The sequence below is a fragment of the Haplochromis burtoni genome, unplaced genomic scaffold (genome assembly GCF_018398535.1).
Source record: "Haplochromis burtoni strain Fernald_Lab_line unplaced genomic scaffold, NCSU_Asbu1 Contig_26, whole genome shotgun sequence".
Lineage (NCBI taxonomy): Eukaryota > Metazoa > Chordata > Actinopteri > Cichliformes > Cichlidae > Haplochromis > Haplochromis burtoni.
In genome coordinates, this window is record NW_024582387.1 from 1,782,557 (window position 1) to 1,799,869 (window position 17,313).

The following is a 17,313-nucleotide window of genomic DNA, read 5'->3' on the forward strand; positions in this document are numbered from 1 at the left end:
GAGAAGAGAAGAGAAGAGAAGAGAAGAGAAGAGAAGAGAAGAGAAGAGAAGAGAAGAGAAGAGAAGAGAAGAGAAGAGAAGAGAAGAGAAGCCACATGGGGAGTATAATGTGCAGAAAAAGACAGATGGGTCCACTTACCAGCCTGGTTAGTGGTAATGTTGACTGAGGCATACTGAGGGGAGTAGGGGCTCTGATCTGACACCCCGTTGACAGCCTGCACCTCAAACGTGTACTGTGTGTGGGCCAACAGGTCACTAATGTAGACCCGAGTTTCTGTCAGGCCCAACTGGCGGGGTAAAAACTGAACGTTGTCCCCACATCGGGTGCACCCTCCTCGGCCTCCGCCACAGCTTTTGCAGATGATGTTGAAGACTACATCCTCGCGGCCCCCTGAATCTCGAGGGGGCATCCACTCCAGCATTACAGAGGTTTCATTTACGCTGGAGATCACATTTTGCGGCGCTGAGGGGACAGCTGGAAAACACATAAATGTGTGCATTTATTCTAAATGCTGAAAAGTGCGAAGAAAAATTAATCAATAAAAAGGGAAAGAACACTTCAAGAAACAAATGAAAATGTAAAGAGGATCCAAGTCACTATTTTGACTCCAATTTTTGTCACATTACAGCCTTTACTTTTTTTTGGGAAGGGGGGGGGGGGGGGGGGGGGGGGGGTCAAACTGGAGCAAAGTAAAAATATAATAACTATAAAGTTGATGCAAAAATGACTTACCGCCAGGCAAGACTTACCGACTAACAGGCTAACTTTATCATTTCATTTAGAGTTGGTCCTGTTTCATGAAGTTTGTTATTGAAATTATAATAAGAAGCCCCCCTGAACCAAACAAAGCAGTAATTTAAATGTAAAACAAATGTTTTCCAAACATAAACTCATTGCGTACTTATTTCTAATATAAATCATCACTTTTCCAGAAGGATTTTCCTAATCTTAAACACAGCTTAATTGTAGCATTGGCACATCATCTTCTCGATTCTCGTTCTTTTGTTTTGTATTTTTCCATTTTTCGGATAAGACTTTTTTTTCCTTTCTTTTTTTTTTTACTAATGCAACATCAGTGGTGGCTTCCCAAAAGAGCCCACCCAAGGAATACACATGGAAATCAGCTTTCAGCTGTACCTAGCACAATACTTGTATTGTGCATTGTCACTTTTTAATATCTAATAATCAGTGATTAAAAAATTCTATAGAGATTTGCAATAGCATTGCAATATATACACAAATGTTGCAGCGTTTGCCATTAAATGAAAATTGCTTCTAGGTGGACCAGTGATGTATGAGGATCATGGACAAAAAAAAGGGAAAGAAAGACGATGAAATGTGTTTTTATTCATTATGTTATTCAAGCCAAACCTTTAAAGACATTTTTAGTTCTATATAGAATTGGTGTAATTTTGGGATGGAAGTTGTATTGTGTCCTTGATGGTGTGGAGGGCAAAATTACCAACCCTATTTAAACAGGAGCAGAGAAAAAGCCCGCAAAGATACTGTACAGTCATTTTGAGGTCCGTGCTGACTGCATTCCAAGCTGGCAGCGCCTCTTCCCTCGGGATGCCCATTTACACTTTCTCATTTTCAATGCTGGTGTCCACTCCAGCAAGTGTTTTCTTAACATCTATTCTTGACAATTTTCTCATGGAGCATCGTATAGAGTTACTGCAGCGGAGAGAAACCTACTGTTTCTCCTATTGAGACATTCTTAGCAGCTAGGCATTATAGAGTGGAAACTTTCCACATGGTGCTACATGTTGAGTGACAGGCCAAACAAACAAACAATGAGAACTGTTTAGCTTTTACAGACATGTGCACCTAATTATGGTAGACGTATCCTCCAGGACTAATGAGATAAACAATTCCACTCCGCCCACAACATCCTAAAATCTGAATCGATCATTTCTTATTTAACCTCGTTTTAATTGGCAGCAATTAACAGATCTCTGGCTCTGGAAGAAAGCCCACTGGAGTGCCCTTCTTGGTGTCTCTTATACATAGAAACATAACTCCTCCTTGGCATCTCCTTCCTGGGGAGGAGGACTAATATCCGCCCCATTAGCTGGCGGGCCGCTCTGATGGGCCCATTCCCTTGCTTTAATCAGGCCGGGCCCTGCTGCTCTTAATACGGGTGACGTGACGCTGTTGCTTTCTCATTCACAACAGCTGCTCAACTCCCAGAGCCAGGCTTATGCAAATCTCCTTTGTTGGAGACCATCAAATCTTTTCCCTCCTCTCTCTGTTTCAATAGACAGAGGGGGAGTGTGAGGAAAAAAAATACTATCGAAGCATTGATAGAGGCTTTTTTATCCCACTTTCTCCCATTTTGTTTCAGTTAGGCTGTGCTCTATGCAGTAATTCCGTCTTTTTCAAATACACGCACCCATTCTCCCTCAAATTCCTCCTTCGTGTCTTTCTGCATGTCTTTCCCTCGCACTTTACCCCTCCCTTGCTCACTTTTGCTTAGGTCTATCCTCGGCCCGTCTCTCTCGTCCAACCTCTATGTCAGTCTCAAATTCAAATTCAAACAGCTTCATTGGCATGACAAGAGAGGGTCTCGCCTCAGCTCATTCTCCAAGTCTGCCCCCTCACATAGCTATGCGCCCTGTCCCAGTAACCTCTGGTCTGGTTTGGAGTACGGACTGTGTGATGTTGAGGAGGGGCAGCTGAAGCTTGTGTGCTGGGTCAGATCTGTGGACAGCCACACTATGAGCATGTCAGCATCCCTTTCGTGTGAGGGACAGCTCTGACAGGGTTTCTGTTTGGAGTTACACAGACTACCACTGTCCTTTGATCCCGGAGCGCTTCTGCTTGTGCTTGTGACATGTGTGTGTCAGAAAGCTCATATCTGACGCCAAAACGTTTTCCATTCATGTCTGTGTATTATGTGCAAGTAATTGGCAAGTTCATATATCACAGCTTCAGTACCATACATACTTGTGCAAGGCATCTGGAGAGGATCTGAGTCGGTGCGATAGTATCCATTTCGGCAAACGCAGTTAATAGCACCTTCACTGGTGGTACGGCTGTTGATGGGACACTGCATACAGGGCTCATCTCCTTGAGTTGGCTTGAAAAAGCCTGACAGACAGGCTAAAAGAGAGAAGAGAAGAATTTTTAAAATCACAAGCAGCTGATTTTCAAAAAGCAGACTGCATGTGAATACATTTTTGTATGACTGAAGTACTAGGTTTCTATAATACTATACTTATCATTGTGGCAGTCTTAAAAAGGGTAGCCATGTAATGCCCTGTATATATGCATCCACTGCCAATGCATAGTTCATATTGTGTTGTAAAAGAAAATCCATCAAGTTACCAGAAATCAAATTTAAAAACAAAAACAAAAACAAACACACCATAAATCAAACAAAGATATATCAGAGCAACCCTGAATATAAACACACACTCTTGCATGCCTCTGCAGATATGGCTACATGTAAGTTTGCTCTGAATTATTCACCACGCTGTAGTTGCCTGAGAAATCTCTGAAGTGCCCCGCTTCCTGTTAAGATCCCTTTTAAGGGCCTCTTTCTGGAAACATGGGAGGAAAGTTACATTTATCACAGAGACCGTGATGAACACACACACGGCTCAGCCATTAAATGTTTTATCTGTGCATCTGACTTTGTGTGGGTGAATCACAGGCTCTACCACTGGGTACATCTGTTTGCGTGTTGCCACAAGCGCCACTCATTGCTGCGATAAACAAACTAACTTAGCTGTCTATGAAATCCCCTTATCCTCCCCTTTCCAGTCACATTCCACCTAAACCTTCACTGCTTGAAAAAATAATAATAAATAAAATAAAAATAAATAGCCTTTTTTTCAGCATTTGCACCTGCACCATGTCGAGAGATTTTCTCGTATCTCGGGCCAAAAAAGCTACGGTTTTGCTTCAGGTAATCCAGCTCCCACCTGCCCCTCCGATAAAAGAATATAGAGGTGTTGAGACGGAGACATGAAATAGTAACATGAAAAATTTACACACGGGACACACTGCATATCGGTACGTTAAAAGCCCTCGGGTCTTTCGGTGCTTTTTCTGGGTAGAAAGCAAAATGGATTTAGTGCGATGAAAAGAAACAAAAGACAAAAGATGAATGCTTCCTTGCATATTTCTTTTATTTGAAAATTTAAAACTGTTGATTTATATAGGGTCCTTTTTTAAAATGCACTTCAAACAATTTCTCTTCCTCATTAAGAAAACAAGTTATCCAATTTTCTACTAGTATTAAAAGCCTTACTATTACACGACTGCCATTTCTACACTGTAAAGTTATAAAAACACAGCCATTATTTCATTCTGAGACTATACTGGCAATTACAGCTCCACTGTAGCATCTGGAATGTGGAAATATCAGCAGCTGCAACTCCCATTTAAAGGAGGTCATTTCACAAGGCAGAATTAGTCCGGATCCAATCCCAATGTTTAGATTATGCAGACACCAGTGTACTCATAGACCATACAGGCCACAGATTAATGGCCTTTTTCCCTTTTGGAACTCAACATACATTTCTCAGAGCCATCACCTTCGACCACCATGAAGAACAATTCTCTGTAGTTCAACAAATCATAATAGTTTAGCCGTATCACCTACAGACAGTAGAGTAAAACATGCGCTACTACTTTACGAGGGGGCACTTTAAAAGAAGCTTCATTAATACAGTTTACCGTGAAAGCTAGTTTCATTAAAACTAACAAGAAACAGAAGAAATCATTTCTTTCATTCACTGAAAAAGTTACGCCTTAAAGACAAAAAGTACAAACAAACAAAAAACAGTGTTTTGTTACTGAATAGCACAAACGCCAGAATGGCAGAAAGTTATTCCTGAATAAAACGGAGACAATCTTAAACATCTCCTCACTCAGTATTAGCTTTGACATGTTTTTCTACCACCGTGATTGATGGCTGAAAAATGTTTCGGGGTACAGCGTGAAACATGAGGCCTGGACATTCACCCTGCCAGTCAACGGGGTCTGTGAATGAGGCCCGGGCAACAGCTATGCGGGGAATTGCGATCGAACTTCAGCGGCGCAGTGAGGTCTATGAGAGCGAGGCGCTCTGAGGAGCAACACCAAAGGAAAAGGCATAAAGAGGTAGTCGGGGTGGGGGCGTAAGGACAGAAACAAAGAAAGGAGAGGGGCGATGTGGGGAATGGCTGTGTTTGGAGGGTTTTCAGCCAAGGATTCGAGTGCATCACTGGGCCCACAGTGAACGTACAGTATGTGCTGTAACAGTATGCAGACGGTGCATAACAATCAGAACAATGACTTGCGGAGAAAAATGGAAGTATTTAAATGATTAGCACTTATAAAGCCACATGATGCCATGCTACCACAGTGGTTGCATTTAAATACTCTGTGGTAGCTGTTGGATGGCAAAATGGTAGTTAATTCTTATTTTCCCACCAAGTCCCAAACCATCAAACATCTTTTTTTTTTTTTACCGTCTACTGTAAGCACATTCAATTAGGCGTGGAAAAAGTTTGAAAAAGCTTTCTTTGTTCATCAATTTTCAAACATTTCTACACACTTACAAGTTCCTGTAACACCATAAAAGGTCAAACTGTAACCAATCACATGAGAGCAGAACAAAACTCATCATGGGCAAGTAAATAACATTTCCACTTCGAGCGACTACCTACAACAGCGTTGCTCACTGTGTTAACACCTATTCATGTGGCACTTCATAAAGTTACAAGGAGAAATGTCTGTAAATGCCATTTCAAGAGGACACTGAATTATATGTCTTGGCTTTCCTGTGTGCTTCACCAGGGCCATTATTTTGGGGAAATATTTAGGGAATTTCCATTTTACTCTCGGATGACAGATTTTAAGAGTTGCACAGTTGTCTGGTGTCAGATGTAGAGAAGCAGAGACACGGAGAGCAGTGATTAAAAATCAGATCAGAGCTTTAATTCCCTACCTCCCTGACTGCCTGGATTGCTGCTGCTGAGCTGTTTGATCATCATGCTGGCAGTCTTGCTCAACATGTGAGAACTAAAGGCTGTTATTTTGGATGCTCCTTCAAACTTCAGATATCCTTCTGGCAAGAAAGGTTTAATTACTGCAAGAATATTCATTGAAAAGGGCTCCTCTGTTGCTCCTGCTTCCTATACACACACACACACACACACACACACACACACTGCTATTAATATCATCAATGGCAGCAATCAAACATGCCAAGTTTTCCTATTAGATCTCTGGAGACTGTGAACGTGGATTTTTGGAAATGGGACACACAATAAAACGTGGCAATAAGTCAAGAACAAAAGCCGCATAGAAAAGCTTTAAGGGAATTTATAAACACTTCAGACTCAATTTAGTGGTAGCTGTGTCAAAAGGTCCAGATCACCCCTAAAATTGGTTCCAGGCACACAGCAGGCACGTTCGCTCTTAAATCCCAAATTTGAAAAATACGTGAAAACCTCTGCCAGCAGGGCGAGATAGTTTTGTTATGTTACGTGTTCATCTGAAGAACGAGTATTGCATTACTTTAATCTAACAGTAAGTCTTAAATCGTAAACTGAATACCTTGCCCCATACACACATACCAAACCCCCAGCTGCTCGTGTCTGCCTATGTTTATGGCTTCCAATAATATATAGTGACATAAAAGCTTTAATTAGGGTTTTCTGCTCGACTCACTGAATAAAAATAGTTGTTCTGGAGCTGTGGGGTAAGGTAAGCCACTGCGCTAGGGTGCTAGTCAGTTTTTACAGCAGGTAATTTGCTGGTTGTTTCAAAGGTTTCCTGAATATTATAGCCGAAAGATTTATAACGCACTGAAGAGGAGACCTGTAGCTAAATCCACTGTGTGTGCTGCTCCCTCCCAACATATGTGGGAGGGAGCAGGGAACCATGTTAAAAGAGAGAAGAGGGTTGAAAGCTCAGAGTATGACAGAGAAAGGAAGGGAGTGTTGTTTTCAGTGGCAATGACAACATGAATGGCTGCGCTGGCCTGTCCCCTTTGTCCAAATCAAATGTCTCTCTCTCTCTTGCGCGCGCGCGTGCACGCACACACACACACACGTTTTTATATCTAAATGAGGACATCTAATTGACATAATGCTTTCCCTAGCCGCTTACCTTAACCCTTACCATCAAAAATGAAGGCCTAACCATAACCCTTAGCCTAAAGCCAACCACAACCTAATTGTAACCCTGATGCTAAAACCACATTTTGAGTTTTAAAAATAGCATTTTGTCCCCATAAGGGACGTTTTTGGTCCTCACCAACACAGTATACACACACACACACACACACACACACACACACACACACACACACACACACACACACACACACACACACACACACACACACACACACACAAAGAGACCAAACAAAATCAGGGCCTTTGACATTTCCATCATGGCTTCCTGGGAAATTGGTCAGAACCAGACAATCAGTTGGGAGATACAGGTAATCCAGTCTATAAACCCCATATCTATTGTAAAAGAGAAAAAATAAATAAATAAAACAACCCAGCACTTCTCCAGCGTCCGTCTCCCACCATCTCTCATCTATAGCGTGCACAACAGCAGCCTTCTTTGTCCAGGAGGATGGGCCATCACAGCAAAAACAGCACACCCTTCAAGCCCCCTCCCAACTCACTCTTTTCAGAGCCCAATCCACCCTCCCCAAAACTGCTTTATTTGATGAACACACCATCAAAGAATAGACAAGGGAGATAAAGACAGGCAAGGGGTGTGTGTTCATGTGTGGTGTTCAAGGTGTAAAAGAGAAAAGGCTGGAGGGGTGAAAAAAAAAGAAAAAAAAGACAGAGGTGCTAGGTTTTGTGTGCACAGCAGGAAAAAGTGCTGAAAGCGGTGAAAATGGGCAGCGTCAGGATTGTGTGATGTGTGTGTGTGTGTGTGTGTGTGTGGGGGGGGGGGTGGGGGGGGGGGGGGGGGGGGTATTTCCCTGTATTCCTCTGTGACCAAAGAGGCCCCTAGAGCGAGCCATGGACAAGTTTGGGCCTCCATTTGCTTTGGTGCTGCCCGTAAAAACTACATGAATCACTGACGGGACAAATTAGAGGCTTATATAAAGAGATTTGTTCTTTTTACAAGAGAGACCAACGCTCATTCAAAGGCCTAAATTAGATTAAGACAACCTGTTAGCTTTTGCAATGGCTTTCTCATTACCTTTACTATCATTCAGCCGCAAATATAGACAATCAGCCCTTGAACTGGTCACATCTGAGTGGAGTGTAACCTTGTGAAATGTCAGTCACAGCCACAGATAAACTATAGTGGAGCAGCCACGAGTTGCGTGTCTGTTCTTGGGACCGAGGACAAACCGGCTTGCCCCCCTCTGCTTCAGCACTTCCATGGGGAACACTAGACAGCACTGTTTGCAACACAGGGTCTCTGCAATTCAATTAGGAACGCAGTCCTCCTGGCCATCTAATTCAATCAGGCTTGTGTGAAAGCTATTAGACAACTGGCATTCGCTTCACTCCACACACACATACATATGCACACACACACACTGGCGCACAAATGATATATTCATTTCTCCCTGTAGGTTTCCATGTCTGGTGCAATTAACAGGTCTGGGGCTCTGTGTGGCTCCTCACACTGTGAGCCAGGACAGTGCCAGTGTGTGAGGGTAACCACTGATGAACTCCAAGGTGTAAATCAACCCACACTCAAACTCAAGGATACCACAGGGTCATTTAAATGGGGTATATTGTAAGAAACTCCTGTCTGATATTCAACTTTTATAACTAAGGCAGGTCAGGAAAACTATAACAAAATTTATTCACTAGATGGGTGAAGAGGCTAAACATACACGTCTGCTGATCTTACATACATACATACATTTTTGCGACTTTGTGTGCTTATGTACTCACAAAGGTGACTGGACTCATGCATCCTGGGGTATGAGAGGACAGCAGAATGATTTTTCCCACTATGTACCTCAGCATTTTGCTCTAAGCTGTGTTTCCTATGCAGTTGTCACAGAGCTCAGATCCCCAATCCCCCTCCCTTCAGCAGAGTCCTTTGAGACAGATTAGGAGCCGAAGTGAGGAGCAGATTAGCTGGGAATGTGGGGCACCTGGGAAATGAGCTCCGAGGGTGTAGGCACCTTAGGAGGGCTAAGACCCAAAGCACACATACACACAAACAGGACCTGTACCGTACCTACTCCCAGGAAACTCATTTAATCCATCTTCTTCTGATGCACATACATCAACACATAAATAAGTAGAGGCCGTAAAGCAGAAAGCTACTAATAAACCCCATCTGGCCACGGCCCAAAGGACAATTTCAGCTCATACTTCAAGGGCTTAACCTCATATATGTGCCACGTATATGAGGCTCACCATCACAAGGTTTGGTATTTACAAGGACAAAAAAAAGTTTTCAAAATGTCAGCGGCAGCTAAAAATATTCTGCAAGGGAAATATTCATCATGTAACAACTGGTGTAAATTAATTTCCAACTAACTGACCTTATTTCTTATTATCTCTTTAACATTGGCCATAAATAACACAGGGGAGCAACAAGGCACAGATATAGTACATATTACGCTCAAGTATTTTTGGTCTCTTTTGAATTTTCTATAAAGCAGATTTTGATAAAGTAATTTGTATTTTGTTAACTATAATCACAGTTGATTTTTGGAAAATATTGCATACATGTACGCAGCTGGGGATAAAACGGATTTTTCTTTCTGGCTCCAATTAATTGGACAGATATGTTTTAATTAATCTATTCAACTTAATTCTTTTAAGACATCAGAAATATTCTGTTGAAAAAGGCCTCAACACGGTTCCAGTCCCAACCCCCAAGAGATATTCAATTTAAATTATCATAATACAGAAAAGCTGAAAATCTTTATTTGAGAAACCAGAAGCAGGAAAAAAAAAAAAAGGCTTTTTTCCAAATTTAATATTTTCAAACAACTGATGTACTTTCAATTGATTAATTAAATTGTTAACTCGAGTCATATATCAACACTTTGGTGCAACACTAAAGTACGCACACCATGAGTACACCACTGCACTCAAGCACTCAGCGTCTCTGCAGAACATCATTCCCATGTGGCACATGTTAGCTTCTTGATTCATACAACATTGGCAGATTGGCCCTCTGTTCAAGACCACAACGCTCTCAAGACGATCATCGGGTCATAAATACCAAAGCGGGGGAAAAAAAAAAAAAAAAATCAGTGAAAACTATCTTAACCACAGTATTTCCATACTGTCTGATAACTACCATCTGTCAATAAAGGAGGAAACAGAGATGAAAGGAAAGTGTCACTGGAGCCATGCATGCTGCACAGTAATAATGTCTGGAATTTTCACTGCACTCTGTTTTTTCATCTTTTCCCACTTTTTTCAGTAGGGGAGGAAAAAAAGAAGCACAAATGGTGAAATTACAGGCATCTGAGCCAACACATATACACACAGGGTCGAAACATGAACAAGGCTAGAGGGTGGGCGGTTGGGGGGAATAAAGCGGAAAGGGTCATTTCATGCAGGCAGATCACTTGACAGCTTGCTCTCCAGAGGATGTAGAGGTCCAATCAGGTTGCTGGTGGACCTCTTAGGTACATTGGGTTGCAGATGGTTGGGGTGTGGCAGGAGGCATGCTCCATTGTCTGCATTAATCTCTATTTAAGATGGCTTGTCAGCCTTGAGGATCCACATCACACAGAAGGTAGCTAAAATGTGTCCTATTATTTGTAGTGACAGATCATTAACAAGACTGGAAAAAACATCCGTTAATGCAGATAATGGTATACAATTTGAAATTAGAACATGGTACTTCATAACCTGGCCACTAATTAAATGTCTGTGCTTGGAAAAAGTAATTAATTCAGTAAAAAAAAAAATCTGTGGTTTATTGCAGAAGGTTCACAGATGTATGCACTGTGCTTGGTTGTTTCAAATAGCTGAATTCTAATGAGCTTTTTGCATATTTACTAATCACTGCTACAGTTGTTCTTCATTAAACCATCATTTCACAGCTGTCTTTAAATAGTTCGAAAGTTTTCAAAACTATTTAAAAGTCCGTTTAAATTCACCTTTGTTGCAAGTTATTTTCCCTCAGCCTTACCTAACATTGCATGCAAGCTGCAAGTAGAGACACTGAACTTTTACTGTAAGTTGACACGGCATACCAGTTATTGCGTTTGTAGTACCTCGGTGTTTATGACAGAGGAAAAAAGCTCCACCTTTCTTTTTACGTACCAGCTGAATGAGTGTGCACTGTTTCAAATTTGAGATGGGTAGGAAATTAGAAGACACAGTAGCGATCAGATGTCAGGCCGTTGAGCTGTGATCGTAGAGGCAAACAAAAGAATGTGTGCAGGCTCCACCAACCCTCGCCTGCACCTTCGTGGGAACAGATCACCTGCTGCACCACGGGATGCATTGAAAAGCACAGCATCCCTCGAAACGCAAGACTATACAGTGGTTGCAGAGTTGCTGCCTCCCCCCCTATGGAGAATCACTCTAATACATTCCAAACTACTCATGCTCTATATCACAGCTCTCTAAGGCTATGAATCAGACATCTATTTTTAAAGCATTTCTGGAGGACTGTGTTTACACTACGTGCTTTCTTGAGATGTAAAGATCAATGTGTCTGAACTCCTTATGAGTTTTGACTGGGGCTGTTAGTGCTATGGCCTCCTAAACCCCCAAATGTGCCCTTTTCTCAAGGACAGCCAGTTGCTAGGGCAACAGGAGCCATTGCTATGTGAGGCAGCTTCCCCGCTCCGTTCCGCAGGCTGCACCCGGACCTTACAGCCCCGATCGTCTCAGACTGCTGATGACAGTAGGACTCGGTGAGCGCAGGAAGAGGATAAGAGGTGGAAAAGGAAGAGGCAGAAGAATAGTGGGACGAATGGATGATAAATAACCTCAGTGACCCACTGAAGACAAAAAGCACGTCGGCCTAGAATTCACATACTCATCTTCGTGTAGATAAGCAATACAGAATGACTTGTGCTGCACAGTGTGTGAAATAAACAACCTATTAAAGTTGTCCGACTGTTTTTGGAGCTTGTCTGAATTTGTAAAATACCATCAGCTTCACATTGACTTTAATCTTCCTTATCTAGTTCAACAGGCAGCATTTATTTTCTGCGCAGCACAACAGCCCCAGTAACTGGCATCCTGGCCGGTACAGGTGAGAGGCAAGCTAGGAGATGGGTAGAGGCGGTAGAGTCCTTTGTGCCTGGAGGCAGATGTAGGAAATAGCTGACAGAGGCAATCACCGGTCTGTATATGTCTTTTTGTGTGTCTGTGTTTGTAAAGGACAGCACAGAGAGCAACAGCAAGCAAGACCGAGCAAGAGAGAAAGAGACGAGGAAAGACGGGGGAGGAGGAGGGAGGCTTTACTAAAATCCAAACAAAGGCAGAAAGCGGCAGCTCCAAGCTCGGCGACAGAGGCTCCCTAAGGTGCAGTCTAGCTGATGGACAGGTGGCATAAAGGGGCTGCGTGTTGTCCAGTCAGTAGGGACAAGGGAGGTGTCACAGCAGAAGGGTGGGGGTGGGTGTGAGGGGCAGTGGGGTGAGTGGCATTGCAAGGAGCAGCTGGTGCTGAATCCTGCCACTGTCCCTGTGTAACCCTCCAATGCACACATACAAACACACAAAGACATACCTCATACAAAGCACAATAGATAAACAGTGCCCCAAACTGGACCGTGGGTATAATTTTCAGGGGCTGGATTTCATATCTACAACCATCTCTCCCTGGAGTGTATTTATTGAAGATTATATCAATTCTTCTGACCACAAGCATTTAATGAGGCAGTAGGGAGTCCGAGTGAATTATATTATCCATTTCATCTACAAGAGAAGAAAAAAACTCCCAAAACAGCTGTAACGTGCCTATTTGGCACCTGTGCTCGCATCCATGAAGCACGTAGACACACGCCTGCACAAACAAACGTTACTTTAAAAATACATTTATAGACAAAATATTATTCTTTCAGCCTGTCAATCAGTAGGAAGACACGTTTCAACCTTGTTCAGCTTCTTGCAAATGATAAATAAATATCAAATCCTTTTGCAGACCTTGTAAGTTGCCAAGAATAATACAAGGCAAAAGGTGTACGTTTCACATATATTCTCTGCTTTGATCGTGTGACTCAAATCAGGCTTACTTGTCAAATGGATAATAAGTTCATAAAAATTCAAGTCATGACAAGCCACGGAAGACAAATCACCAAAACACGATTTTACCCGACTCAAAAGATGCAACCTCAAGGAGCAAAATCAGACATTTGCACCTACACAAAACGCATCCAAAACCTCCTCCCTGCTCCATTACACCTGCACCTGAAAAGAGTGGTATTGTTGGGAGGAGATTCATTTGAAGGCTTTAATGACTGCCATTTAGAGGTGGAATACATTAAATAGTCCAATCATGGCTGCGGAGTGAGGTGATGGCCCAAGCATATTTATACTGAGTGAATACATCGACTAATTAGCCTTTAAATATGTCATTAATTCATCTAAAACAAGCGATCTCCGAGCTATTCATCTGCCTGCTCTACATCTTCTCCCCCTCTATGACTACATCCTTAACCCCGATAAAGGAGGGGCTTAGCTGGCTGGTCTCCCTTCCATTTGTCCTAATCAATGGAGACTGTTCAGCCAAGACCCGGGGGGTCAGTGAAATTAAGTATCCAGCTCACACAGAGGATCAGGCTGATTCTGGGGCAGAGGGAGAGATAGTCAAGCCCTTTGTTACCTTGGTAACTAGTCTGCTCCTGAGTTTCTCCAATCTATGCCTTCAGGCCAAGTCTTCCCTTGTTGGGGTGGCTTACACCAAAACAGCTGCTCTCTAAGAATAGTTACGCACTGTGTCCTGTTCATGGAAACATACTTTTTAACATTTTTTCATGAATGCTTGGTGTTTGTTTTTGCTCATTGAATAGACAGTATTGCCTAGAACCACTGAAAACATATTAACACTGATTTGTGTGAAGTACTCGCCCTTTACCATGGATGCTCCTTGCAAAAGTATTAATATATTCACACAAAGCACTAACATGACTAACACTAACATATTCTAGCACTTTCTTGGTTCAAATCTCTGAGGTAAATAAATGGTTTTATACTGTAATTATCTCTTTTGTGTTTCACAGAATGGCAAAGCCAAAGAGAGACAGACAGGTCTGAACACATTACATCTAGTTCGAAGACCTTTCTAAAAAAAAGGTTGGAAACCAATAAACAAAAAAGGGGGTAAAAAAAAAAATAACGGAAAAAAAGAAAAACAATGAAGCCTCCAAGGTCCCCCCCAAAACAACCAACCAAAAAAACCCGAAACCCCCTCAATTTCAAGAAAAGCCCCCCCCAGCCAAGCCAAGGGGTAACAAATTGGAACTTTTAAAGGAGGAATGAAGGCCTGGTTTCAGTCTGTATTTTAGTTTTTAATTTTGTTGTCAGCCCTACAGAAACAATAACATTTGCTGTAATGGGACGTGAAGTTACACTACGTTAATGGATAAATGCATCACTTCATTGTATCTTTAATAGCATCTTTTCTCTTTACAGCATACTGGTTTTGAACCCAACATTCAAATTGTTTCATTATGGGTTGTGGCAAAAACTAATCACATCTTTATTAGATGAGATTTTCTATGTATGCCCATCACGTCTTGGAGAGTCTCTGATGAGGCTAGTCAATCATCCTCAGTTAGAGACGCTTAATAGTATGACTGAAATGCATACATGCCACACATAAAACCCTAATTCAGCGCACCTTGCCTGAAGCATAGCTTTCCACTTGGCACAATTCAACACATTCCAGTACCACATATCTGACATACCCACACAAACCAACACATATCCCCTTTGACATTAATGCCAACATACTGAAAAGGTCATTGTACAAATATAAAGCCCTAGAAGATGCCTACAGTCGCTGTCTAAGGAATAGCTACTGTACTGTACGTAGCCATAAGCTGACAGTCATGTGAGCCATCATTACCACATCTATTTGTGAGAAATTTACAGCACTGGTATAAACTTGCCTATGCGCAAAAAAAAAGAAAAAAGAAAAAACAAAGACATCAGTCAGATCCACTTTTGGGTTTCTAAAGTTAGAGTGTCAGAAGTTGAGGCAGCTTCAAATGAGTTAGGGCCTGCAAAAGGACGACTGGCAGATTAGTCTTGGGTTCCTGGAGGCAGCAGGATTATCCTAGGGAGGCTAGCGGGGGTCATGTCAGTTACACTCAGACTAAAATCCCTGTCCACAGAACCCATAAATGAAATGCCAAGTGCAAAAAAGCCAACAAAAAACAAACAAGAAACATTACACATGTTGTAGATGGTCAGAAATGCCATAGAGGTGTGTTTTCACAAAGCGCCAGACAAAGCTAAAGTAAATTTGTGTAATATCTGTGTCTTAGTCGTACAGGTTTCTGAAAAGCGAATAACCTACTATTAACAGGGGGGAGATGAAGTGCCAAAACTAGTTTAGAAGATCTGGTACAATGAGAAAACAAGACTGTGGAAACACTGCTACTCTTGCTTTTCTGCTTGGAACTTTGATGAGGAAACGGGAAGGGCAGCCTTCCAAAGCCATTGATTTGTAGACCTCTTCCAACTGTCTTAACCAGAGGGAGAATATACTGAATACATTAAAAAAAAAAAAACAACCTGCAGTCCTATGTTGTGATTTTTTTCAGGGGTCTTTCTTTATCAACGTACAATCTCTAGAACCCTGGCCTGACATTCACTATTATTGTGAATTAAGGTGTCAGAAAAAAACTGTTCAATTCTAAACAAATAAAACTTTATTTGAAAGTTTATTTCAATACAGAAAAAGTATAAAATACAGTAACAATGTGTTCCACTGGGAACCAGTGCGGGCCTCCTAAGAGGTCAAATACCTTCTTATCAGCACACTAACAGGTTCTGGCTCGACAAGCTCAATTAGCTAGCGCTTAGTGCAGTGTATGAGAAGTCCACGCTCTCAGCACAAGTCCCATATCAACAGAACCAGGGAGATGACAGACAAGCAAGGCCCACAAAGGCCCAATTGTGGCTGTCCCTAGAAGACCAATGAATGACTAACGGAGGAGGAAGGACTTATGTTCTCAGGGGTTTTGTGATGTGGCTGATAAAATCTCTCAGGTGAATGACAATGCCACTGTAGAAACTCTACTGAATAAATTACTTCCATTGAGGTCAAAATCCTGAAATGAGTTTTACAGAAAATATAGTGTTGATAGATGAGGTTAAAATGAAAGATTGAAACTGGGAATATATTAAGTATAATGTGCTGTTTTCTTTTGCATACTCAAGGATTTACAGGAAAGAACTTATACATCACTTTTGATTGGGCTTCTGTTTTGTTTGGAAGACCAAAAAGATAAACAGCGAAGTGTTTAGGCACGTCTGATAAAAGTCTTCTGATAAAACAATGACAGTATTTCTGGATCGCTGATGATTTGACTGGAATAACAGTGATCCTGTTGATGCCCATCCCTCTTGCAACATAATACTGACAGATAATGAGGTGCGTCAGAGCCATGATTTCAATCATAGTCAGTCATTTAGTAATGGGAAACCTGCCTGCTGGCATGGCGTACAAGCAGATGGAATTTAAACCACCTTTTGCCAAGTTTTCATTGGCTCTTTTCCCCATTGCCACACTTTATTAGCAATGAGGTACAATGCTGTGAATGATCCGTACTTAATCACACTGCCTGCAGGCCAAATTGACTCTCATAATCTCACAAGTTTTCATGTTGTTAAGGAAACATCTTCTGAGGGCCTTGAGAGCATGACCAAAAAAATGAATGCTGTGATCAAAATGTTAAAAACAGATCCTCTAGACTACACTTGTGCAGGATTCCTACATTGACAATGGATGTGTGCAAATGTTGTGTCCATCTCCACAAGGAAAATTTGACTGTCTTCTTCCTTGTGTAGACTTGACACAAAGACTCCACTGAAAGAAAACTACTTAACTACAAGCAATCTGTTGAAATAGGTCATTATGGTGGAGGCAAGCTGTGAATGCGCCACATCCCCAAATCAATACGTGAATTGCTATATTTAGTAAGAAGGTCGCAAGGAGGAGTTATCAAGGCTCTAGAAGGAATGAATGACATCGATGTATCAGTGCTGTGCTTGAGTGGGGCCTGCTCATTTTGGATTCAGATAGCTTCAAAATGTCTTCTCTATTGGGGCTTACTCTCTGTGGAGTGCTGAGCTATCCCTTACGGTGGCTGAAAATGTCACATTCTGCTCAGTGTCAATGTCATAACATTAACCTTCACGGTGGTACACTCATACAGTGCAGAGACATAT

General features: G+C 41.9%; 1 protein-coding gene across 4 annotated transcripts in view; it reads right to left on the minus strand.

Annotated features, from left to right (window-relative positions):
• ephb2b (eph receptor B2b) overlaps window positions 1-17,313 on the minus strand; it is a 120,198-nt gene that overhangs the window by 31,248 nt on the left and 71,637 nt on the right. For all 4 annotated transcript variants that reach the window (XM_005917861.3, XM_005917862.3, XM_014332257.2 and 1 more), the window contains exons 4-5: window positions 2,948-3,103; window positions 140-475 (exon numbers count right to left, since the gene is read on the minus strand). In XM_005917861.3, coding sequence (XP_005917923.1) covers window positions 140-475; window positions 2,948-3,103 — 492 coding nt within the window. The remainder of the gene's footprint in view (window positions 1-139; window positions 476-2,947; window positions 3,104-17,313) is intronic.